The 26,665-nt window shown below is 46.3% G+C and overlaps 1 protein-coding gene across 11 annotated transcripts in view; it reads right to left on the reverse strand.

The window, feature by feature from the left end:
• Positions 1 to 7,080: 7,080 nt before the first annotated feature.
• Positions 7,081 to 26,665, reverse strand: part of Sec31a (SEC31 homolog A, COPII coat complex component) — a 57,423-nt gene continuing 37,838 nt past the window's right edge. For 3 of the 11 annotated variants that reach the window (XM_029544918.1, XM_029544921.1, XM_029544917.1), the window contains 11 exons: positions 26,301 to 26,474; positions 23,888 to 24,061; positions 21,129 to 21,221; positions 20,362 to 20,485; positions 18,589 to 18,927; positions 15,331 to 15,369; positions 14,034 to 14,092; positions 11,508 to 11,771; positions 9,315 to 9,434; positions 8,854 to 8,925; positions 7,081 to 7,649 (listed from right to left, as the gene is read on the reverse strand). In XM_029544918.1, the coding sequence (XP_029400778.1) occupies positions 7,470 to 7,649; positions 8,854 to 8,925; positions 9,315 to 9,434; positions 11,508 to 11,771; positions 14,034 to 14,092; positions 15,331 to 15,369; positions 18,589 to 18,927; positions 20,362 to 20,485; positions 21,129 to 21,221; positions 23,888 to 24,061; positions 26,301 to 26,474 (1,638 nt within the window). In that variant the 3' untranslated portion in view covers positions 7,081 to 7,469. The remainder of the gene's footprint in view (positions 7,650 to 8,853; positions 8,926 to 9,314; positions 9,435 to 11,507; positions 11,772 to 14,033; positions 14,093 to 15,330; positions 15,370 to 18,588; positions 18,928 to 20,361; positions 20,486 to 21,128; positions 21,222 to 23,887; positions 24,062 to 26,300; positions 26,475 to 26,665) is intronic. The other 8 variants (XM_029544920.1, XM_029544923.1, XM_029544922.1 and 5 more) reach the window with 8 other exon arrangements.

A 26,665-nucleotide genomic window follows, 5' to 3' on the forward strand; every position in this document is an offset into this window, starting at 1 on the left:
GTTTATCAACACCAGCCTAACTGACTTAACTAAAACTAGAAGCCATGGGTTCTCGGGCTTCAGGGCACACGTTAGGGTTACACAGCTCCACTCAGCAGTCTGAGGACAGCCTCATGAGGAGTGTGGGGGCATGTGAGTGAGCCTGATCAGAGGACAAGGTAAATGAGGGGCTGTGAGAGACATGCAGAATCCAGGTGGTATCAGGGAAAGGAAATGCCACTTTTCTGGTAGAAAAGACAGGAGACAGAAGGTGGCCAGCCGGCAATCATGCTACCTCCAAGAACCGTGTTCGCTGAAGAGGCTTAAAGGAGCTTAAAGGAGCATATGGCCTGGAGGTCAGGAAGCTTCCCAGAGGAGGTGCAGCAAACAGACCCTGGCAGGCTGACTTGGCAGAGGTGCTAAGTCCAAACAAAGGTTTGGAGGACGTTTGACTTGGCATTTAGGTTACTTGGAAGATGTCTTAGTCACTGTCCTGTGCTGTGAAGAGACACCGTGACTATGGCAACTCTTACAAAGAAAGCATTTAAGAAAGAAAGAAAGAAAGAAAGAAAGAAAGAAAGAAAGAAAGAAAGAAAGAAAGAAAGAAAGAAAGAAAGAAGGAAGGAAGGAAGGAAGGAAGGAAGGAAGGAAGGAAGGAAGGAAGGAAGCATTTAACTGGAGCTTGCTTACAGTTTCAGAGCTTTAGTCCACTGTCATCATGGTGGGAAACACGGCAGCACACAGGCAGACATGGCCTGGAGAAGTAGCTGAAGTTTACAAGAGACCACATCTTCAGGCAACAGGAAGAGAAAGACACTGGGTCTGGCTTGAGGTTTTTGAGACCTCAAAGCCCACCCCCAAGGACACACCTCCTCATCCTTTCAAATACTGCCACTCTCTGGTGACCAAGCATTCAACTCTATGAGCCTACTGGGGCCATTCTCTTTCAAACCACCACATTTGACACTCCCTGCCCCCATAGGCCTATAGCAATATCATAATCCAAAATGCATTTAGACCAACTTCAAAAATCTCCAGTCTTTTAGTTTCAACACTTTTTAAAAGTCAAAAGTTTACTGAGACTCAAGACAAGCTCTTAATGTAACCCCCTGTAAAATTAAAATCAAAAAGCATATCATATACTTCCAACATACAAATGCACAGAACATACACTATCATTCCAAAAGGGAGGAAAGGGGGACATAGTGAAGAAATATCAGACCAAAACAAGACCTAAAACTGGGCAAAACTCCAAACTCTTCATCTCCATGTCTGATGACAAAATACACTTCAGATCTCCAACTCTTTTCATGTTTGTTGACTGCAACCCGCTTTTCCCTCTTGGGATGGTTCTATACCTGGCCTGCAGCTCTTCTTGGTGGTACCCAGGGCTTCAGCATCTCCAACATCTTAAGGTCTCTAAGCAACCCAGGCTTCACCTTTCAGCTTCTCTCAATGGCCTCTCTGGGCCTGCATGCAGGGACACCCTGATGCACACCTGGCCTCTGCAGCTTTTCTTATATGGGGAAGGAAAGTCTACAATCCCTTTTTGTCCTTGACTCTAAAGCCATGTGGCCAAAGTTGCTAAGTTCTGCAGCTTGATGTGGCTGGAACTGGGTCCTGCATCCACATACATTGTTATCAGCTTTCTGTTGTTGATGGTTTCCTTCACTTAAGCTTTTCTTCAGTTCCTTTTCACAGGTTGGAGGCTTAGCTGGGTGGGGTCCTGCCCTGTGGTCACCAATCCCCATCTTCCTTGTAGCATAGGCCTTCCTTTATACCTTTAAAAGCCTTGTACCACACATCCATTACACTACCTGGTGCTTGTTTTCTTCTTAAACCAAACGCTTTATCTCTCCTCACTCAGCTTACTCCTTTTCCTTATAAATCTACAGGAGTGACTAATAACCACGCGACCCAGTCACTACTAGGTTGCCTTGAAATCTCTTCTGCCCATGCCATTAATGCAAAATCCCTTCAATCTAGCCTCCAGTCAAGAGAAGAAAGCAACCACACTCTTTACCAAAATATCACAAGAAGTCTCTCGGACACTGACTAATATGCTTCTCTGAATATCTACAATATCTGAATATCATAACCTACAATGCTCTCAGCCCCACTGTCTTCCAGTCTCCTGCTTAAAGTGGTCAGCTGCCTTCCTAACCCAAAGTCCACATTCCACCACCAAGAAGCGTGGGCAGACGTGCCGACTTCTGTTTTAATCCATGTTTATTGCTATGAAGAGACGTCATGACAATGATGACTCTTATAAAGGGAAGCATTTAATTGGGCCTTGCTTACAGTTTCAGAGGTTCAGTCCATTATTATCCTAGTGGGGAACATGGCTGCAGGGTGCTGGCGAAGCAGCGGAGAGTTCTTTCAACATCCGGATCCCAGGCAGCAGGAAGAGAATGACACTGAGGCTGGCTTGAGGTTTTGAAACCTCAAAGCCATGCCCATGACAAGTTTCCTCCAACAAGGCCACACCCACTCCAACAAGGCCATAACTCCAATCGTGTCACTCCCTATGGCCAAGCATACCCTAGGGTGGCCTCAAACTTGCAGTCTTCCCTTAGCCTCGGACTGCTGGAGTGCTGGAATAACTTGTACCTAAACTGATGAATGGAAGTGGAAATATAGTAACCAGGTAGCCCAGCGGCGTCAAAAAGCAAATAATGCGTACAACACATCACGTGGGAGAGCGTGGGTGGAGCCCTGCCCATGCTCTGACAGTGGCTAGGGGGAGAAGAGAGGGTAACAGAGTGCGCATGCTCTGATGGAGTAAGGGCAGCGTGGGGAGGGAGGCACAGAGGGGCCAGGCCAACTGAAAGCAAGGATGTGTGAAAACACCATACACCTGCTGCTTTGTGTGCCAATTTTAAAAATTAAACTTAAACAAAAAGTTTCTACAATAGAAACGAAAGAGGGCTGGGGACATAGCTGAACGGTAAAGAGTTTGTCTAGGCAGCCAAGACCCAGTCTAACCTCAGTAGAGAGAGGGAGGGAGGGAAGAAGAAAAGCAAAAGACAGGGGAGGAAGGAGAGGGGAAGAAAGGAAGGGAAAGAGGAATGGGAAGGGGGAGGAAAGGAGGGAGGGAAGAGAGAGGGTTAGTTCAAGGCTGACCTGAACTCCTCTGCCCAAGCATCCTCCTCCTACCTGGATGGGCATGCTCACTGTGCCAGCATCCTCCTACCTGGATGGGCATGCTCACTGTGCCAGCATCCTCCTACCTGGATGGGCATNTGTGCCAGCATCCTCCTACCTGGATGGGCATGCTCACTGTGCCAGCATCCTCCTACCTGGATGGGCATGCTCACTGTGCCAGCATCCTCCTACCTTGATGGGCATGCTCACTGTGCCAGCTAATTTTGTGTTCAAATTAATTCATTTTACAATATATATTAGTTGAGACTCTTCTAGAAGCCATGCACTTCACTATAAGTAGCATGTGTGGCTTTAGGCTCCGGGAACTCACAGCACAGTAGGACAGGCCATCAATCAGAATAGGTAGTGTATCCCACAGACTCTAAATGCTACAGAGAAGCAGCCCTTAAGAGACCTGGTCAAGGCAGTTAACATTTAAGACCTTTGTAAGTGTTCCCATTGGTCAGCACATGGCTAACAAGGGTTACAAACCTAACTAACCTCCTCCTTCCTATTATCCCACCTGCTGCCACAACCCAGCTCTCAGAAATAAATTCTTGTGACTGAAGACAGCATGCCCTCTGGTTCCCTGCTCACTAACGTTCACCCCCTTTTCTTTCTGGAGGGTTGCTTCAGCCTCCAGGGGCAAAGCCCCTACCCCTGAGCTCCTCCACTTTCTCAGCACCAGCTGTGGCCATTTCCGTTTCAACTGCCTTTCCCCCCCCCCTGCTGGGTCAATTACCACAGGTCCTTAAAAGGCTAAGGCCAGGCTGTTCTCCAACAAGGGGCAGGAATTTGTTTCGGGAATGTCAAAGGGGTGACCCAGATTTGCGTACCAAAGGGAAGGTAAGCAGTATGGCATCTTGGCTGGCAGCTGCCACTCAAGGTGCCCATTGCCGATGAGAAACGATGCACAGAAGGACTGGAGAAACATAAACACGTAGCCAAGGAGGGGGCTCCCTGCTCACAGACACACTCTCCGAAGTCCTCAGATCACAAGCCTGCTCCACTGGGCTGCCCACTCATTTCCACTCATGGTGCAGTGCATTTCTTTCCCTCCAGACTGGAAATCAAATAGCTGTTTCTGTCATCTTTCTCCGAAGCCTGAGGCTCATCCAAGCTCAGTTCCCATTCCCTCAGAAGGCTTGTAGGTCAGATGCAAAGCCAGGTAGCAAAGGCAGATGGATCGGAGGCTCCAGAGCCCTAAGCAAACTCAGAGCCTCATCCGGCCCCACCCCCGTTTTACAGCCAGGGAAACTGAGGCAGAGCAGAAGGACATGCTCTTATCAGTGGCAAAGCACTGCAACCTTTGGTTGTTGTTCTTCTGTTCTGTACTCAGGCTAGACCACCACCTGAGACTTCTCTCCAGTCTAGGGCCCTGGCTCCTGACTCCTCCCTGTTGTACTCTGCGGGAGAGACCCTCCAGCACACCAGGGGCAGTTCTCCTCCAGCACACCAGGGGCAGTTCTCCTCCAGCACACCAGGGGCAGTTCTGAATCTACATGACTTCCGAGGCTCTCAATAGCAAGTCCCATCAGCTACGTATCTCATCTTATGCTGCGGTAGGTCCGCTTCCCATACCCAAGGAACATAAAGAAGGGTAGAGGTGGGAGCTGGAAGGGTGGCTCAGTGGTTAAGAACTCTGAGGTTTCCATCACCCACTTGGCAGCTCACAACTTCTTGTAACTCCAGCTTTAGGGGAGACAATGCCTTCTTCTGGCGACTGTGGGCACCAGGAATGCATGTGGTGCACATACATGCATGCAAGTGAAACACTTATATACATAAAATAAAATAAAAAACAGAGTTAGAGTCGAGATCTGATATAAAAGACCCCAACCCAGCAGCCAGCACTAAGCCCCACAGACCACATTTCCTCAGAACCCTTCCTCTGCTTAGAACTGCATTTTTTTTTTTTTAAATAAAAGCACAAAACAAGAAAACTCAACATGTCTGGGACCACAAAACAGGAACTGCTGACAGCACACGATGGATAAATGTGTTGAGGGAGCCATATCTTCCAAAAGTAGACAGCAACCGCTCGTATGGCCGAGTTTTGTTTTTTTTTTTTTTTTTAATTATTTATTTATTAAATGTAAGTACACCGTAGCTGTCTTCAGACACTCCAGAAGAGGGCGCCAGATCTCGTTACGGATGGTTGTGAGCCACCATGTGGTTGCTGGGATTTGAACTCAGGACCTTCGGAAGAGCAGTCGGGTGCTCTTACCTGCTGAGCCATCTCACCAGCCCCCACGAGTTTTGTTTTTAAAGACCGTTCCTTCTATACAGTACATACAGACTAACTTTGCTCATATCCTCCTGCCTCAGCTCTCTGCGCGCTGGGATTACAGGTGCTCTCACCAGACAAATGATCATCACCAGATTGCTATGCAAGCTGAGCCTGAGTTGTAGAGGCATATATTAAAGTAGAACCATTTACAAAATCAAGTTGACTGGAAAGGAGACCATCCAGGTCTATCTTGAGATAACACACTGCTCTTTCTATAATCTGTTTTCTTTATACTTCAGAGGAAAAAAACTGTTGGTGTTGAGCTCAGTCCACCTCCACTATCTGGTATGAAATGTCTCCTAGACTCCACACTGTGGGGGAAAGCCTAGCTCCTCGGATAGCAGCAGGAGCCAGGTCTTTGCACCCACGCACTTGGACTCCATGGTGCTGGGCCACAGCCACGCTGCGACCTGTCTTGAGTCTTACTTTTAGGGAACTCATTCTCTTCTTTTTACATCATTCCTTTCTTCCTTGAGCACCCCCATTCCCCACTACCCCCCACCATGGATTTCTCATGCCGGGAGAAAGCCTTACCTTCAGCTGCAGTAGAACCCACCCGCCCAAGTGGCGGAGGCTCAGCAAACCTGCTGTCCCCATGTCTACATGCGCGCCGACACCTGGACGCTAGCTGGCACGATGCTTTTCTCTCTTCTTGTTATAAAACTAGTCTCAGCTACAAAGTTGAGTTTTTTAAAGTTTGTGTGTCTGGGAGGAGGGGACTGAAGGAAGAAAACAGGTTCTTGCGCCCTGCTCCAGCAAGGCTGTGAGAGCCTCTTGGACAGGCCCCCACCTCCTGAAACAGCCCACATATAACTCAGTGATAAAGGGGACTGCAATTCATGCTGTTTACCTAAGGGCAGACAATAAGCCAGCCGACAGAAAACTCGGCTGGTAAATGCAAGGCTTTCATGCAGAAGCCTGGCTGCAATAATGTTTTCTTTCTGCACTTTGCCTCAACTCTACAGGTAACTGACTAGAAAACAGGAGCAAATCTCTAACTATGAAATAAGACGACTCAATCTTGAATCTAAGTAGAGCACTGAGAATCCTTGTACACAGAGACCGCAGTAATGTGTGCCCAAGGTGGTGCCGCCTTCTTGCTCGTATCCAAAGCTAAAGATCTACTCTGCATCAGGGTCTGCTAATACATACAGAGCAATGTCCATATACACTTGCTCAGGACCTGGCAAAAGCGTGATTGGTTTCTTCCCCTCTATAGTAGCAACCCCCCCCCTGGGGGGTTGACTGACCCTTTCACATATCAGATATTTACAATTGACAAATATGGCAAAATTAGTTATGAAGTAGTAACCAAAATAATTTTATGGTTGAGTCACCACAGCTGTGGAACTGTATTAAAGGGCTGTAGCATTAGGAAGGCTAAATCCACTGCTCTACATTCTGCCTTATAAGAAGTGCTCCCCCACACACTACAGCCTGTTTTACAAAGACTATAGATAGGTGAGATGGCTCAACAGGCACAAGTGATTGCTGCCAATCCTGGCAAGCTGAGTTCCATGCCTGGGATGCACGTGGAGGAAGGAGAGAACTGGTCCTGCAGGCTGTCTGACCTCTAGCTTCTACACACAGCGGCATGCCCACACCCACGCACTTAGAAATCAAGAAAATACAGTAAAAAGGTTAAATAAAAATAAAGACTAACTGTGTAAAATAGGATTACACACTTTAATCTCATTGATGTGGAGAAAGTAGGGAAGACATTAAAGAAATTATTTTAGGTCTGTTTTATACATAGCCAGATGCAATTTTCCTCAAAAGTACACCCAAGTTTTTAAAACCACATTTAGTCAGAATCCCTCAGGAAACCACACTATGTGTAATCGAGGAAAGACAGTATTTGCAGAATAGGAAAATCATAATGGGCAAAAGAAGATGAAGACAAAGGAAAGCACGGGGATTCAAGCAGTTCTAGGGAGTGTCAAAGCTCCCGGGTGGCGGGTGGGTGGCAGGGAGACATGCTAACGAGGGGTTGGTCCCAGTCTTAGCATGGCTTTCTTTGGAGAAGTGGCAATGTCAGCAGACTGTGCGGCTGTCGTCAGACACCCAGCTTGCTGGCCTGACTGAGGACAACCTTGAGGACGGGCATGAAGGCCGAGGTCTCACTGAAGTTGCTGGTGCTGACGATGTGAGTGTGGACGCTCAACCCTTCCGAGTAGTTCCTCGTCTCAATGCTCCTGGCGATGCTGTGGAGACCGTTGATGATGGTTGGGGAGAGCTGAAAGAAAGGCCGGGGCAGGAAAGGAGTTACCTTAGGGTGGCCACCACACTCGGGAAGCATTCAACCCAGAGGCTTACAGGGAGCCTGAGACACTCCTTACGAATTCATAACTAGGTAGCATTTTGGAACGTCTTAAACCAAACAAATATTTTAGACCAGGTAAAAGTTACACTTAAATGTTGAAGCCTGGAGGGACACCTCGTGTGACAAGTCCTTTATGAATTACAGTGCCGTAGAGCAGGTCTTTCCTTACTGACTTCCTCCTGCAAGTTGAACTGCTTACATCTCTTTCCAATGTAGAGTTTTCCTTCTCCAGTTATGTTAGCAGAGCCCTTAACATCTTCCTTGAGTCCAGGAAGGTTGTATATCATGATACCACAAGGCTGGGACCCCAGCTACTGGAAGCTTTTTCTACAGGAGATCCTGAACCTTCTGTCCTCTTCTGAGTTCAAGGCAACAGGCTTGGCCACACAAGCCAATTCACCAGCTCGTCACTAGTTTTTCTTCCCATCTTTTGTGATGATGGGGATGGAACGGGGTTTCCAATGTGCTAGACAAGTGCTAACCTGAGCCACATCCCGGGCTGTAATCACTTTCGTAAGTCTACCTTCTCTTCTGGCATTTAAAAAGTTTGTCTTGCGTTTTTTAGCTCTTGCTGTTTCTGAGGCTGGCTCCACACTCCTGAGCTCCGTGATGCTCTCAGCAGGAGCTGGGGTCTGGCCACGCTGCTACCCTTGGCCGCAGCGGGTCAGTTCAAGAGGACCACAGTGTTTCCTTGCTGTGACTTCTCACAGGCACAGAATAGCACCCTGACCAACTGGCAGTGACATCTGCTTTTGCCTTTCTCTATCAGCTGTTGTGGGAGAAAAGGATCAAGCGTTTTAGACTCCAGAGAGATGACAGGTTCTTCTCTAGAAAACAGGGCAGCTGCCTTGTCTCTGGTTTCTGATACGAGGACCAAGTAAAATGAGCATTGGGCCCAACACAGTCCAGTCTGCACTTCTGACCTGTTATAAAAAGGACTAATTTCACCTCTTATGTCCTCTCCCCTACTTCGAACCAACGGAATCTAGGGAAGGCCATTCTGTACCTTTCATGACAAGTCTGCTGTCCCCCACACAGAGTGACAGTGCTGGTGAGTCACTTCATTAGCAACAAAGAACAATGCATTGTTATAGTCACCTCTGCCTCCCAGACTTACTGTCTGTTCCCTAAGCTTGTCGTAGAGCAGCTCCAGGCGCTTGCTGGCATCATCTAGCTTCCTCTTGGTTTGCTACAGGAGGAGAAGAACAGGCATCACACTGAACGCCACACTTAGGAGTCTTTGTTTACCAATGCAGTGGGGGCTACTATGTCCTCAGCTCTTTCAATAATGAAGGAGCACCACTAAGGACTTTAAAAAGAAAATTTTTAAAAAAATGTATTTTACAGTTTTAAGTATACACGTGTTTTCCCTGCATGTCTGTGCACCATATGTGTGCAGTGCCTTCAGAGGTCAGAAGAGATGTCAGACCCCCTGGGAATGGAGTTACAGACAGCTGTGAGCTACCATGTGGGTGCTGGGAATGAGACCCAGGCTCTCTGCAATAGTGACAGTGCTGACCCAACTCTCTAGACCCAGGTCATATTTATAGTTAAGTAAACTTTGAGAAGAATCCATACAGGGTCTGTAGCTGAGGAGAGGCAGCGCTGGATAAGATCCTCAAACGTAGTCTTTAGGATGAGGTGCTCGTCTGGAATAGGTTTCTTGGTAATCTTTTCTGTTGGCAGAGCCTGCACGTGCTGAAAGAATTAATGTTATAAAAACAATGAGAAAGGACCAGAAAGTGCTTTATATACAAAGTCCTGATTCTATGTGAAGAGAACCAACCGCCTTGGAGGCAGATCTGTTAAAAATAAAATGAAGGTTTAACATGTGAACTCAGGGGTTTGAGAAGAAATGGGTAAGAGACCAGTAGGAGGCGCTAGCGCTCCTTGGACAGCTTCCGTTTGTATACGCTAAGGGCTGGGTCCTAGCTAAGTGTCAGAACGCTTGTCCAATAACCATGAGGCCCAGGGATCAATTCTCGCCTTAGACACACACACCCTGAAGCACCTGACTAGTTACACGCAGTCCCTCTTTGTGTGTATTCTGGGGTTCTGCCTTCCTTTTACCCCTTTACAGCTCCTCTTGGTTTCTGAGACGGTTCTGCTGTAGCACCCAGGTGAGCTGAAATCACAGGGGTTCTCCTACCTTAATCTCCAAAGTGCTACAATGTGGGCCGCCCCTGACTACCCTTTTACTCTTCTTAAAGAGTGTTTATTACAGAAAACCTGAAACAGTGACAGTGATGGACAGGCAAGCAGGGACTCACTCCTCTCTGTACTTTCCTCATCAGCTCATCCTTTCATTTACTCATTCACACCAGGCAATGGTGCACTGGAGCTAGCTACACAGTGGTGAGCCAGCACAGAAACGACTTCAGGCCTAAGAAGTTCACAGGCCACAGGGAAAGAAGCAAAGCTTAAAACTGGCAAGATATGTGACAGTGTACCTACAGTCGGTTGATGCTCAGCCCCTCCCACCCCTGCACAGATGTAGCACATGACAGCCTGGTCTTCATGTGATTCCCAAACAACTGGAGCAGGGGCTGTCCCTAAAGCTGTTTCCTGTCTGTGAAATCTGTTTCCCTAGCTTGGCTGTCTTGTCTGGCCTCAGTGGGAGAAGTGCCTAACCCTGCAGAGACTTGATGTACAAGGGTTGGGGGGTACCTGGGTAGGGGGCACTCCACTCTCTGAGAAGGGACGGGGGAGGGGGAGGGACTGTAGGAGGGAGGACTAGGAAGGGGACAGTGATCAGGATGTCAAGTGAATAAATACAAATAAATAACTTTTAAAAAATTTGATGCTTACAGGAACTATAACTCAAATACATAAGATGATTTTGGCTAACCACTTAAGTAAGGAGAGAAAATCATTCTAGACAAAAGGAATAACATATAGACAGGAAGGGCCACAGAGCATACAAGGAGACACAGGGAGGCCAGTGAGACGGAGCGGGGAGAGAGGACTCTGAGTACAGGAGATCTGGAGAGCACTAACTATTTGGTCCTTATCCATTGACAACAGGAAGCCATAGTGTTCTGGGTAAGAGCAAACAGGTGTCACACTTGTAGTCCTGAAAGCGACTGGAGCCAGGAATTCTCTCAGGTAGTCCGCATGGCTAAGGCAGAGCAGCAGAACCAGCATTTCCCAGGCTGGCTGCTCGTTCCTTAGTGATCATTGATCCAGCTCTTTACATTTTTATGTGCGTGCTATGAGTTTTAACTTCTGGGACTCTGCCAACTAACCTTTTCTGTGAAAAGCATATACAAACGTGTCTCCCTAACTAGAGGTAAGGCCAACTTAGTAGAGGGTTTTGTTGTCTGTCTTGTCTGGGTTTTTAAAGAAGGGTATCTTTGTAAGACTCTGGCTGCTCTGGAATGGCCTGTAGACCATGGATGGCCTTGGCCCCAGAGATCTGCCACCACACTCAGCTTAGCTTATTAGGTAGTAAGTGTACATGCTAAATAACGTAACTCATAACATTTTTACTTAGCATTTTAAAAAGAAAAGCCTATAAAAACAGCTTTTGCTTCAGCCAATCTTGTGTACTGACTAGATTAGGAAAACACTGTAGTTACTGAGACAGTAAACATTTATTCCCCAAATATGTAGTTCTTGTCTAGAAAGCGTACGTATAGCCATGCCGTTAAAAAATAATATACATGTACTATCAGTCTCTTAAAATGGAGTTGCCATTTTGAAGCTAACATGAAGACCTGAGTTCACACCGACCAAGCCATCTCCCACGCACTCCCACAGATCTACTGATACCTGGATGGTGTTTCCAATGGGAGCTCCGGGGGCCCCTTCAGTGTTGGGCTTTGAGAAGGACGGAGGCATGCCTGTTTGAGCGAGAGGCTGCTGTACGCCATGGAAGGGCTGGCCGCCTGCTAGGTGCGGCTGCGGGAAGGAGGTGTGGCTTGACAGCGGCCCTGGAGTTGAAGGCTGCTGCTGCAGCCCCTGTGACAGGGGGTCACCCGAAGGGTTCATGATGGGTGACGTAATGGGAACAGGAGGCATGAAGTTTTCAGGCATCTTTTAAAAGATGGAAAAAAAAAAAAAAAGGAAAGTTAAAGCAGCAACAGTGAGTAGAGGAAAGCAAAACATGTCCTCGGCTGAAGAAGAGCAGGCCTGGGGGCGTCCAGGGCGCACTTCTCAGCAGAGCTCTTTCTCAATGAGATTTTATGCAGAACTCCAGACTACAGCATCGCAGTAGACCTAACATGGGTGAGGCCCACACTCAGGGTCATCTCCCTGTCCCAATAACATGCATTTCATCTACAGGAACCAATGTGCCATATGTGCGCTCATGTGTGCGTGTGCACATTACATGACAACAGGATGTAAGTCCACTTTCACAGGCCACTACCTACCTGCTACTTGGCGCTAGAAACAGCAGATCAAGTTCCATATTATTACTGGCTTTGTGTTGGGGTTTCCTTACTGACTTAATGTGTCCCGGTGTTCTGTTCTAGCCTCTATTCTTGGAGAATGAAATCACCAAGAATTTACAATATATATAGCTTCAGAGAAAGGGAAAAAGTACCATTTATATTCAGTAGTTTGTAAACATTACTGATATATAAACAATGCTACATACAGGGCATTTCTTCATTTAATGTCATTTGTGACAGGACAGCAAAATGGCTTGGTGGACAACTGCCCGCAAGCAATCACATGATAAAAGGAAAAACTCACTCTCTACAAGGTGTCTCCTGATGTATACACACTGTGGCACACTCATGAGTGTGTGCCTGGCACAGGCAAACACACACACACACACACACACACACACACACACATAGAGGAAAAAAATCAGAAACATTTTAAAAAACATTATAGCAAGGGGCTCAAGAGATAGCTCAGTGGTTAGGAACACTGGCTGCCCTTCAAAGAGGATCTGGTTCATTTTGCAGGACCCACATTACAATTCACAACTGTCTCTAACTCTAGTCCCAGAGGATCTGACAACCTCACACAGACATACATGCAGGCAAAACACCAATACACATAAAATAAATCATTAAAAAATACTGTAAAAGAAAATACAAAATGTAAGTATAAATTACAGTTGATTATAAAATATAATCATGATTACTGCTAGAATACCAAAGGATCAAAGAAACTTCTAAAACTCAACAGCAAAGCCAAAAATTCTGCTTCCTACTGCTTGAGAGGCCTGTGGGGGCTGACAATTTTAAAGCGGCTTCAATTCTCCGCCGTCAGCAGAATAAGGGTTTCCTGGGTAGGGTTAGGCAGGGAGGGTCATTTGACACAGGCTTTCACCACAGAGCTAAGCCAAGACTGGCCTCAGACTGTGGCTGGGATCTGGGATCTTTATTTCCAGGGCCTTGGCCTCTTATTCTAAGGACTGAAATAAGGGACCACAGTAAAGCAACTTTATTTAAGGCAAAAAAAGCAGAGGAAGGAGGATTTCTATGAGTTCCAAGGCAGCTAGAAGTACATAGAGAAACCCTGTCTCAGGTTGGGGGGGTGGGAGTAGAAACCCCGTCAGGACAAACAGGACACATGAATACATGAATGAGGCTGCTCGGTGGGCCTAGGTTTGCTGGTATTACTTGAGTCCAAAGGCAGGGGCCTGGCTAGGAAGCAGAGTAGCTTTTGTTCTCTATTTAGACTGATAGGTTAATTTATTTATCATCTCTCCACTGTGAATATGGTTTTAATCACATGAAAGCTAAATTACATGTGTAGACATAGATGGTAAAAGTTGACTTGTGGACACAGTTCTGCTTTATTACATGTACACCCAACACCAGGTCAGCCTTTCTACTTTTACTTGAACAGAACATGAATATGGCTGGATTGAATTGCCCAAGCCTCGAGGTCATGAAGGAGAGGAGAAACTGACTGCACCGTGCAGAGTGGGGTGTATGTGCAGCTCAGTGAAGGACTAGGTCCTCAGTTGTTACGCGCCTTGTTCAGACAGGAAGTTTGTATGTGGAACACGCACAAAGTACCACAGGCTACCAAGTACACTGTTAGAAGATGACAGCACAGGCCAAGCCAAGGAAGCTCTGGGTTCCTAAGCCATTGTCCCCTTGCTGGACTGCCTCGTCCTCCCAAGCATGGGGACTACAGTTGTGTGTCAGTCACAGCAGAGTAAGGCTTTGACGACACTCTAGCTTCCCTCCTTTTACCATGGATTAGAAAACTTGGTATGATGTATTTTATATACAGTAACCCGGCAAGCTTTGCCCTTAAAGCCATGGGTTAAGTGTGCCTGCTCCAGGTGGTACAGATAAAGATGTGCACAGGTAGAGAACTTCTCATTACCTTCTTCTTCTTCGGCACTCTGTTCAGAGCTGGAGGATCATTCCAACCATTCTGAGGACCTACAACAGAAGACATTTTCTTTCAGAACCCTAAAAGTTCTCCTAAACTGTGAGGTAACTGCCACACAGGTTCCACCCATCAGCAGGGGTCACACAGGGCTTGCCTTAGACAACATATCCTGATAGTGTTGCTATGTAAAGGGACTGTCCTAAGCTTCAGGCCTAAGTCCTTATGTCTAAACTGACCCCCAGCCTTCAAAGTCAGTTCTCTCTTCTCTCCTGATAAAGGAAAAATAGGTTGGCCGAGTGTGCTTCTGCACAGCTCTGTCATACTCGATGTCCAAAGAAGAAAGAAGAGAGCCCTCTATTGCCAACAGAGCAACTCAACACACATGCCAGTTTTTTACAAAAATGTTTCCAGGCCAAGAAGCAACTCAATGATGGAATGTTTGCCCAGAATGGGAGGCCTGGGTTCCATGCCCAGTAACACAGGGCAAACAAGAAAACAACAGCAGACCCAACTACAGAAAAGCAAGTAACTCCCATCATTCCCTGCCTTATCAAACTGTGGTCAAGTACAGCAAGCTTCCTCAGAAACAGAACCCAATATGCTGGCATCTCAGAGTTAGAAATGGCCATCAGTAGAGCTCACTGTTTTAGTACCAGCATATTACAAAACATGCTGAAATCGGACAGCTTCCAAATTACAAGGTGATTACTTTACACCCTTCCGTGGAAGCAGACAGTTGCTAAAGCACAGGTGTGTGCGTGAACATATGAAGACAGAAAGTGAGTTGGTTTTGGGGACACCTTTCCCTCGTCCCCCCTCCTTGCTTGCTGAGCTGATATGAATATTATATCACAACAAAACTGCCTGGCAAACTGCTCTTTCCCTAAATACTATGGACTTAGTTGCTTTGTTGTTAAACAGAACTTCCTACAAGTTCACCATGAGACAGGTCGCATATGGCTCTTAACAGTCAGGAGTTGGTCCAAGCTATTGCGTCACGTCTGCTTAACAAATTCTTGACTGTCCCACCACACCGAGGAATCACTGAAACTTTGCCCACCACCTCATGGTTGTAGCTGCACATTCCACTCCTGTCTTATACTCACTAAGACAGGCATGATTAAAACTGGGAGTCATTATATGCATTTAATCACTTCTAATTAATTTAATTCAATTAAGAAGCCAAATAAAAATGATACCAAATCACATGCATTATTGTTAATGCCCATTCATTAGCTGTATTTTATGATTAAATTATTTACTAAGGTATGTTTTACAACCAATTCACCTTCCAATATAGATGCCTGGTCTTGGAAAGATTGATTTTCTGTTGATAAAATGTAAAAGTCACTTAGATAGTATTATGGAAGACATTCTAAAATTATCACTTTATACTTTTTCCTTACCTGCTTAACAGGACCCAGAAAAAGCAAACTAACCTCAAAGGAACAAAACTTTACAATTTGTTAACACTTACTTATTGACAGCGTCTCTAACCAGATGGCCTGGTCTGCTCCCAATGTAGCCCCCAGTGTTTCCCTGGTTCTTATCCTGTTTCTCCCCATGGCAACGGAACTTAGCACACCCTAAGCACACAGCACTTCCCCAGCCATGCCAAATGCCGGCGAGTGTGTCATGCCAGCGTCACTCAAAGCCGTGGACCTATGCCAACTGAGAACCTGTTCAAGTAGAGCAATTGGTGAGGCTAAGGAAGGACCAGCAGCTTCTTAGGTGACACCAGCGCTGCTGTCAGGCCTCCAGCAGCGGGGAAGAGTACACACTGAGCACACCCGTCCACTGTGGCCCAGCACGGCGCAGAAGCGGGTACACTCACCTGCACACACAGCCTTCAGAACCCATGCAGCTCCAGTGGGAGGGCAAGAGCCAGACAACTGCTCTGAGCTATGCACCCCGTCCCACCCTGCTCACAGGACAGGGGAGGGACGACGACCACTTCTCTAGTTCCCAAGCAGGCGCTTGCAAGTGACCTGTTCTCACTAAGCTGCAGCACAAGGAAGTCTGAATAGGAATTTTCACATGATCCCTTAGTGACAGCCCTGAGGTCACAACAAAGTCAGACTCAAAGCTAGCAGTGAAATCAGAATCAAATGAGCACTGCAACGCTGGGGAGAGAGCAGGCCAGCTGGCTAGCTCTACGGCCATCATATTTTTTAAAGTTTTTCTCTTAGAAACACAAAGTAAAGCAAGGACCGGAAAAGAAAAACAAAAACATAGAGTCAACTAGCACTCACTCCTCCTAGACAGTGACCTGCACCGTTGTCACCCCACCCCAGGACTGGAGGCAGCATGTGTCCCAATCTCTCCCGTGAGGAAGCCTCCAGAGTGCTCTCCTGAAAGTGACATTTAGGTCACCCCACTCAGCAGCCCAGGGCCTCTACGAGACTCTAATTTTCTTATTCTATGAACTCTACACTCCTTACTCTACTACATGAGGCTAAACACTTGACACAGAGACAACATTTTATTTCTAGATGAGTTACTCATTATCCCTCAGAGATACACTGTCCTCCAGCCTCTCTACTTCTTCCATAATTCCAATTACAGAGTAGATAGGTCTCATTAAGAACTGACTGAATAGGGGCTGGAGAGATGGCTCAGTAGTTAAGAACACTGTCTACTCTTTCAGAGGTCCTGAGTTCAATTCCTAGCAACCACATGGTGGTTCACAACCATCTGTAATGGGATCTGATGCCCTCTTCTGGCATGCAGGTGTACATGCAGATAGAGTACTCACAAACAAAAGAAATACATCTTTTTTTAAAAAAAAAAGAACTGGCTGAATGAATGTTCTTTAACCTCCATTTCTCTGAGCCTTTGCCACATAATCTCATTATCAACAGGAAGCTTGGAAATCTGTAGGCTCAACAAGTAATTATCCACTGGTCAACTGGAATTTCTAAATCTCAAACAAACTCAGGATCCAAGACAAACATTACAATAAACTTTCTAGTTACAATTATGTAACTTCAACATACTCTTTAGGAAATCCAAATGAAAGCATGGTGAGGTAACTGTAGTTAAGGCATACAGGAAGGTTACATGCAGGAGGTGACCAGGCAGTGACATACACAGTGCATGCTGAACCCCGGGGAAGGTTAGTGTGGGCGTTCTTCCTGTTAGCCAGGTTACAACTGCACAGTGCACAGAACCTCATGGCAAATGCTCTTCTGCTTAAGGCGGAAAAGAATGCTGTGTACTGTTTTATTTTCTATAAATAGTGACAAAAGCCTCCAGCGGCAGTGCTGGCGAATTCCTGTAATCCCTCCACTGAGAAGTTTCTATGCTGACACGAGAACTCCAACAACCAGCACAGAACAGGTAGTGAGGACACAGAGAAACCCAGGTTAGACTGGAGCGAACTTTGAGCTCTGAGACTGTTCGCACTACTTAGAAGCTCCAGTGTCCTCAACTAAGATCTTAACAAGACTAACAGGTTCTGTTTCTCAGGGCTGTGAGGACTGAAGGCAAGACATGCAGCAAATGCCAGGTCAAGCCCAGGACATTTTAATAACAGTGAGCTGCTCATCGACTTCCTGCAGCACTTAACAGGCGCTCACCTGAACCCGCACTGTCCTTACTGAAGAATCAGACCCGGCTGCTCAGAATGGTTGCTTATCTAGGTTTAAAGGGTATTTTTTGAAGTCTAGAAGCTAGCACTCACTTCTAAACCATCAAACTACTAGATGTGTCTGTGATGTATTAACTGAAGTGTGTGTGGTGGGCTCCCCTTCTCTTCCATGGTCAACTTTGTCCACAGTTATGAAATGGGCCAGCCTGGTCTTCAAAGTGAGTTCCAGGACATCCAGGGCTATACAGAGAAACCCTGTCTCGAAAAACCAAAAAAAGAAAGAAAGAAAGAAAGAAAGAAAGAAAGAAAGAAAGAAAGAAAGAAAGAAAGAAAGAAAGAAAAAGAAAACGGGGAAAGAGTTGTGTTTATAATTCTGAAGAAGGTAAGATTTCTTTATCTTCCTACATTTATTTCTTGCATTTATGGAGGTCAGATGACAACCTCCAGAAGCAGTGTCTCTTCTACCAGCTTGGCAGACTCGCAGCAAGTGACCCACGTGACCCACTGAGCCAGCCCACAACAACATTTTAAGAACACTGAGCACACTTCGGCTCATACAGCTTAGCAATAGAGCACTTCGCTAGCACGTGAGGCCTACGTTCAATTCCCAGGATGCCCTGCCCTCTAAAGTTCTGCACTTCACATGACAGTACCCACTAAATCTGATTCCAACTATCATTAGTCTTGCCAACTAGTTTTCTACCTTTTAAAGTCCATGCAGCAGTGGGTTATACAGTCTTAGTACTTGGAAGCGCTAGTCTGTTCTCTTCATTTAGTAGCTGATGTTCATTATGGGGGGGGGGGGGCTCACACTCATGCAAAGGTTTAGAATTTGTTATAAAAACTCAACCGATACCCCATGTTATTTCAGTTCACAAACACTTGGGAATACTGCCCCTCCAGCCACCCTCTGCTCATGAAACAGGAGGCCCAAGCAGACCCCTTCCAAGCGCAGACCTGTTCTTTGGGACGCAGGCAGCTCACTGGCAGCAGGCGGTGTACCTGTTGTTCCAGGAGGCAGTGCATAAGCTGAAGATGACGGTGGAGCTCCTGGCCCGCCATGCTGGAAGGATGCTCCAGAGGAGGGAGGGGGGAAAGCAGCAGCAGCAGAGGTGGAGGTAGGTGAGGACGCTTGCTGGGCTGTGTACATCTGAGGCTGCCCAGAATAGGAAGCCACAGGAGATATGTACGGGGTGTTAGGGTAAGCGTTAGAAGCAGGAGGAGCAACAGGCTGTTGAGGTCGATAAACCGCTGCCCCCCCTGTTCCGAAGGAATACTGCTGGGCAGGCTGGTAAGCTACATCAAGGGGAAGAAACAGAAATCCTTCGTTAGTTACATATTTACTCACACGGAAGTAGGAAGAACAAGTAACGGCAGCCTAGGAAGATGGTTTTAATCATTAATCTTATAACACTAAGACCAAAGCTAGCACTCATGATGGGGGTGTAGCTCACTGACAGAGCACTTGCCTAGCATGGGAAACCTGGCTTCCATCTGCAGCACCTCAAAAATTAAGAGAAAACAGTAACAACACAAAGCCTTAGCACGCTTCCTCTGAGAAAGGAGGGCCATCAGGTCTAAGAGCCAACAGGAGACCGCCTGGCTATAGCAAGACTGCAGAGACAGCTAGGAGCCACCAGATGGAGCCATGAGGACTTGTGGACACAGAGCTTGTACTTTTCTGGAAAATCCTACAGCTTGTTGGTAGCTTGAGCCTCCACCCTCACTCAACCCTCCTGACAGAGCCTAACACTCTGCATAGGCAGGGCAGGGAGAGAGGCAGGGAGAGGCCCTGCAGTGTGCATCTGGGGCATCTGCTACCCAGAAACAGCACTAAGCTGTTTCATACTAACTGCATGATTTATGCGAAGAATCTCTGCATCCGAAAAAGCCCTCTTTCGGATCAGTGGTTAGGGTCATCATGTTTTGTTTTGTTTTTTTAATAGTTGTTTAGGCCCTTTGTTCTTAATTTTTAATAGTTATTTAATCTTATAATTTCCCCATTTTACTTAGGTTCTTTGGGGTTTTGTTTAGTTTTGTTTCTTCTTTTGAGATAAGGTCACTTCACATAGCCCTTGCTGTCCTGGAACTATGTAGACCAGGCTGGGCTCAAACTCAGAGAGATTTGCCTGCTTCTACCCACCATGGATGGGATTAAAGGCCTGCATCCCCACTCCTGATTGCACTTTTTATTGTTTTCAAGTGTAACCGCTCCCTTTGTCAAAGTCCACAGAATATACAAATCTAAGTGTGCACACACATAAAGTCTGGGCTTTGGCACAAGACAGCATCATTTGTTCACTGCTGCAAAACATATACTACCGTGGATCAGGATGCAAAGAGTCTCTTTGGGTGAGCGTGTGGGTGCCCTGTACTTTCTGTGTGGGTGAGCATGGGTGAGTGTGTGGGTGCCCTGTATCTTCTGTGTGGGTGAGCATGGGTGAGTGTGTGGGTGAGCATGTGGGTGCCCTGTATCTTCTGTGTGGGTGAGCATGGGTGAGTGTGTGGGTGAGCATGTGGGTGCCCTGTATCTTCTGTGTGGGTGAGAATGTTGGTGTGTGTCTATTCCCTACCTCCCCACTCTCTCCTGGTACTAGAAACTGAACTCTCTAAGCGAGCCCCCTGGTACTGAGGGACACCCTAGCCCCCTGATTTTATCTGTCAAAACTGACTGAACATGGTTCTGTGGCGGCTAGGCAATGAGGGGAGGCAGGCTCTGTGGTTACTCACGCTGCGGCTGTGGGTAAGGTGGCAGCTGGCTGGGCATGTGGCCTGGAGCCGTGGGCAGCGGGGCAGCGGGGCTTGGAATGACATTGCCTTGCATTATGAAACCTGGAGGTGGGGGGTTTTCTCCCTGGAAAATGAGAACAGAGTAAAAAAGGAAGATTATATTTGGGATCAAGTCTCACCAAATAGCCTTGCAGTCCCTGAAATGGAATTGGTGTTTATTTTTTTAAGCTATTATATGAGAAAGCTGCATTTTGCCAATGCTATCTTGCTTGGAACACCGAGTGATCTAAAGGTCCAAACTGACTGCAGTGAATGGCAGCAGCAATGGCCTCATATCAGGGTCGGCCACACTGTGGCAGCACTAGAAGAAGGTTCGTCTCTACTAACTTCCATTTCCTGCTCCTGCTCCGGACTCTGGGGATAAATAGCATAAGGGGACTTTTGGTTTTCTTCCATTTCTGCAATGCTTACAAAAAAGAGAAACATCTTCATAAAAGTCAATTTAAAACATTATTTGAACCTTGGTTGAGATTTTTATAGCTCAAGTAAATTTAGAACTGCAGAAGAAGAGAAAGGATAAGAGAATAAATTAATAGCACTAAAAATTGCCACCTGTACCCCACAAGCAGTAAGATGCACCGAGCAGGCAGATGAATGCAAAGAAGGGACAGGAGAGGAACGAGGAAGAAGCGAGAGCATATATAATCATCTATATAATCAGGTGCTAGCTCTATATAGTGTTATATACAGTCAGGGAGCAGATATACCTGTGTGTCAGAGGGAGAGGCTGCAGGTGGATGGCTGGGGAGGGCAGTGGGAGTTTTGTTACTCCAGGTAGTGACAGTAGGGGCAATTCTAACCTGAATTGAACAAAGAAATACCAATCACAGAAAATAAAAAATGAAAACGTTAAAAGAAGAAACAAACAACTCAAAAGGGCTTAATAGCAAGATGCAAAGCAAAAGTAAAAGCAGTGAGATTGCATGTAGCAAAGCAATGGCTTGCAGGCCACAGGTTCCAAAGGGAAAACACAACCAAACAGCTGGAGGGAGGCAGGGGAGAGTGGAGAACCTCGGTCAGCACAGGAAAAAGCCCAGGCAAGTGTATGAGGCGGCCGGAGCGGTAGCTCAGTGGTTAGAGCTACTCTTCCAAAGGACCAGGGTTCAATTCCCAACACCCATAGGACAGATCACAACTATCTGTGACTCCAGCCCCAGGGGATCTGGTGTATATGCAGGTAACACATTCATTAACACATAATAAATGAATAAATAAATGCATAAGTAAATAATAAAGAGTGAGTGGGAAGAGGTCCTTAAGTAGAGAGAGAAGACACTCCGGAGGGAGCCTGAGTAACCCATTTCCATGCTCCTAGTCAGGCCATTCACCAGGCGCCACACTTCCCTCAGAAGACTCAATGTCATCCAGCCAACCCCAGCCTTTACTAAGAGGTGACCCTAAGGTCCAGAGGACTCAGTGCCGATGGCTGAGACTGAGCAGGCCTCTACTACACCATGCTGCTTACTCTCAAGTTCAGTCTAGAAGTTTTCCTAAAACTTTCCTTTGTAAAGATTTATTTATTTATGTATGTGAGTACACTGTAGCTGTCTTCAGACACACCAGAAGAGGGCATCAGATCTCATTACAGATGGTTGTGAGCCACCATGTGGTTGCTGGGAATTGAACTCAGGACCTCTGGAAGAACAGTCAGTGCTCGTGCTCTTAACCACTGAGCCATCTCTCCAGGCCTTCCAAAAACCATTTTAAGCCATCAGAATCCTTTCTGGTATGCAAATCTTTACAGCACCCCAGCAGACATAAGCATATAAAATAACCTTCCTCTTTCCCTCCCCTCCACCTGCAAACACTACTTTGAAAACTGCACACCACTGTCCTCGCCCACTCAGCAAGGAAATCCCTGCTCACTTGATGGGCTTTACCTGCTCTTCTTAAAATACAAGACTGGAAAATTATTTTGTGATTTTGTTGTTTTATTTGGAGACTGGATCTTGATATGTAGCTCTGGTTGGCCTGGGATTTGCTATGGCCACGAGTCTGGCCTCCAACTCACAGAAATCCACCTGCGTCTGCTTCCCAAGTGAACGTAAAATATTCAAGTGGTGCACTACTATGCCCCAAAAATTCAACACTCTTTAAATGCTTTCAGCATTTCTCAGAAAGAGACAAGGCAAAGGCACAAAGGGTAACTGCTCCCTCTTCCCGTGCAGAGCAAGCCCTGATTTATTAGTACCTCAAGAAACATCTTAGTCTAAACGCCAGCTGACTGAAAATTCTAACCAAAGTTTAGTCTTCAGCCATCTATGCAATGCAGAGATGACATCTCTGGGCCTTGAACCCTGCAGGGTCTTGTGACATTCCACCTCTCTGTTGTCCACCATTTCCATGGCAGGCTTTATAAGCACAATGTCCGTAAGGGTAGAGAAACTGTGCAGCTTGTTTACCAGGATAATCCCTACAGCAAGACTGGTGCCAAGCACTCACAGAGAAGAATGGGGGAAACAACCCAGAAACAGTGGTCTGCAGAGTAAAGTACATAGTACACTCTGTCTGCATACAATCTCATTAAGCTCTGGTCTTGTTCCGAAGTACAAGAGAGTGTTAACTGATCCAGGTCTCTCATAACTTTAGATTTATTTTTCTTATAATGAAACCAACCAACAAACAAAAAACCCTGTTGATTCTCTCACCATGCTGTTCTATCTGAAATGTCAACTTCACTATCTGTAAAGACTAGTTATACATTATGTTTAAAAAGTATCTTGAAGGAAGGGCATTGTGTGGCAGCACACACTGTAACCCTGGCACTATGGAGAAAGAGGCAAGCAGATCACATGAATTTAAGGCCAGCCTGATCTACATACAAAGTTCTAGGTCAGCGAGGGTTTACATGGTAAGACACTGTCAAGGAAAGGGAAAAAAAGATTATCTGTTGGTCTGTAAATACAGTTTCTATATGAAGCTGTAAAAACAAATATAATCACTTTTTAATGGCATAAACACAGATTAAATAAAACTCGTAACCCTATCCCAACTCTTCAGTCTTTAGTCGTTCTCTTTAAAATCTACGTGGTTCACTCAGGGTTTGTCGTCCGTTACTCTTGAGTCTGTGGACACAGGGAACAGGATGAACTTACCTTTGTGATGGAAAAAAGAATGCTCAGAAAAGGACTTCTGAAAACGGACCCAGGCATTAACTCATTCTCACTACCTTCCCTGTGTACTTGGTAAATGAGCCTAGTAGAATTTAGAGAGCAGAGGTACATGTACAAGGGAGGTCTGACTGAGACTGAAGAAACAGTCTTGCTAGGGAGATTTAAAACTAATATAAACCAAACAGAAACAACTGCATGAAAGAGGTGATTTTTGAGAAGCAGGCCCACTGAGTGCAGCTGCGGCATAATCCGCCCCATGTACCTTCACTGCACATTTTACCAAGCACATTAAAACCATCCATCTAGACAGACGCGCATACTGGGTTCCACGTCATCTGGACCATATCACTCACATGGGGATAATATTGCTGAGTTTGAACTCTGGGCATCTGCGAGTGGCCAGCAACTGGTCCAGGCCTGCCCTTGGACAGCGGCTGCCTCTCATATGGGCTCTGAGAAGCTTCCTGTCCCGACACAGGCTTGCCTTGAGCTCTACAGAGTCTGTCACGCAGCTGCACGATATTCGGCTGTAGGAAGAAAAAGAAAACAAAACTGAGAACTGACCCAGCTATAGAGAGTACGCTGCTTATTCTTGAAGTAATCTGATCATTCAAGAGACCCCTTCAAGGTTCTTATGTTGAGCATTCTAGAAAAGACACTGCTACTCGTGAATCAACATCCTGGGCTGGCACCAAAGGACAGAGACACACAGTACAACTTGTCACTTGAGAGGCAGGGCGTGGACCTATGGCAGGCACCTCTTGGTTAGGATTCCTGTTCAATGCCGAATCACCACTGCTCTTTGGCTGTTTCATGGCAAAGTAAGTGCTCCCAAATCAGAGGACTACTGTAAAACACAGCTGAAAGAAAGTGCATCAGCTGCCATAGCTACTGCCGGGAAGAGGGGCCAACACATCAGCTAAGAGACATTCTGCTATGCCGTGAAGTTCAAATCTGGACCTCTTTTGGATATACAACTGTACAGATTTATAGAAATAAATAAATATATATATACACACACACACACACACATATATATATATATATATATATATATATATATATATAACATATAAATGGAGAAAGAGAGGAGAGAGGAGGGGGAGAGAGAGAGAGAGAGAATACATACACACACACACACACACACACACACACACACACACACACATTTTTAGAAATTGACAAAAATTTAAAAGCAATGGGCTACAAGTTTCCAAAAGCAGTTTCAGTCCTGCCTTTAGTCTCAGCACTCAGGAGGCAAAGGCAGGCAGATCCCTGTGAGTTCAAACCAGTCTAGTCTATGGAGAAAGTTCCAGAACAGCTATAGTTACATAGACTGTGTCTCAAAAAAGTGGAAAAAAGTTTGTTTATTTTATGCTTGCAGGTGTTTTGTTTGCATGTATGTCTACGCACTGTGTCCTACAGTACCCGAGGGGGTCAGAAGAGGGTGTCAGATCCCTAGAAATGGAGGAACAGATGGTTGTGGACTACCTTGTGGGTTGTTTAGAAATCCAGTATATGCTCCTAACAGCTGGGCCATCTCTCCAGCTCTAGTCTAATAAACTTGTTACAAGTCTAAGGCTGCTGGAGAGGGAGCTGTAAAGACAGTCAGCCTTACTGCTCATCCAGAGGACCCCAAATCGGTTCTGAGCACCCGTGTCTGGCAGTTCACAGGCACCTACAGTTCTGGCTCCAAGAGACCAGATGCTTGCTGTCTTCTGGCCTTGGGGGCACCTGTGTTCTGTGTGCCTCTGTCTCTTTCACACAAACACACAGGGACTCAATGAACCAGGCGTTCTGTGATCACACAAACTGGCTGGCAGCCAGCCCCAGATACCCTCAGTAAGCACAGGGCACAGGGAGTGCCCCCCACCCCCATGCTTGCACTGAGCCCCTCTGAGAGCCACACTTTACAAGGTACACTCTGTATGTATGGGGGAGTGCACAACAGCAGCACAAAGTCCGCAGAGCCGCCCGCAGACTCACCGCAGACAGTGCTACCAGCACTGAGGTTCTTTCTCAGTGAAGCTCACTGAGGCCCAGAGAGCAGTATAAAGAACAGTGTCTGGAGAATGCATGTGCTTAGCCCACAACAAACAGCTAAGGGAACAACAAATCCAAAGACTTGACTTTGCCCTCTGGGTCCCACATGGGGGTGGGGGGAACAAGAGCCGACGACCTCTGATCTCCATGATGGGCCACACTGACACATGCATTGTGCCTCCTCTCATTAACTATTTGTTAAAATATGTGATTATCCTGGCAGAAGCAGGAGGGCAAGGAATTCAAATCCAGCCTTCACTACACACAGTTTTGAGATCTTGACTCAAAACAAATACAAGAAAATATACATAATTATAAGTAAATTTTACAGTAAATTTTAGTAAAAATATAGGGTTCAATTTTATGATTAGATGATCTAGATGTCTAAGCCAGTCTTAAGGTAAAAGTTCTTATACAACAATATAATGAGGCCAACTGCGCACAGTGGCACATATCTGTAATCACAGCCCTGGGAAGGTAGAGACAAAAGGATCACAAGTTCAAGGTCACCCTCAGCTTTATAGTAAGTTCAAGACCAGCCTGGTCTTAAACATGAAATTCTTTAAAAAAATAAAGGTGAGTTGGGCATAATCCCAGAACTAGGGTGGCAGAGGCACAATATCTCTGAATTTGAGGTTAGCCTGGCTTACAAATCGAACTCCAGGATAGCCAGGGACCTGCCTCAAAAACAAAACAACAGTGATGAAGATGGACACTAATTACCTGGTTGGTGTTGTCAGGCAGAAAAGCCAATGCTGCAGCAATGCTGCCCTGGGCTGCCAACAAGCTGGCATACTGACTCATCTTCTCGGCCAGAAGAGCCCCGACAGTATTTGTGTCCAAGGCTTGTGTGAGCTGTACAGCTTTGCGGAGGATGACAACTTTCTCAATCAGATCCTAAGTGAGAGAAAAGCAAAGGGAGAAGGAGACGATCAGAGACTCCGACACATGTGCACACAAGCTCGGCAAAGTCAGCAAGCTTCCCAGAGCCTACCAGAAGAACAGCCCCTGCTCTCCCCCTACTTGAAGAGCACACAAGGGCCGAACACCATCTGGATGACGGCCAGAGAGAAGGAGGAGAAGGAAGC

Source organism: Mus pahari, chromosome 13 (genome assembly GCF_900095145.1).
Source record: "Mus pahari chromosome 13, PAHARI_EIJ_v1.1, whole genome shotgun sequence".
Lineage (NCBI taxonomy): Eukaryota > Metazoa > Chordata > Mammalia > Rodentia > Muridae > Mus > Mus pahari.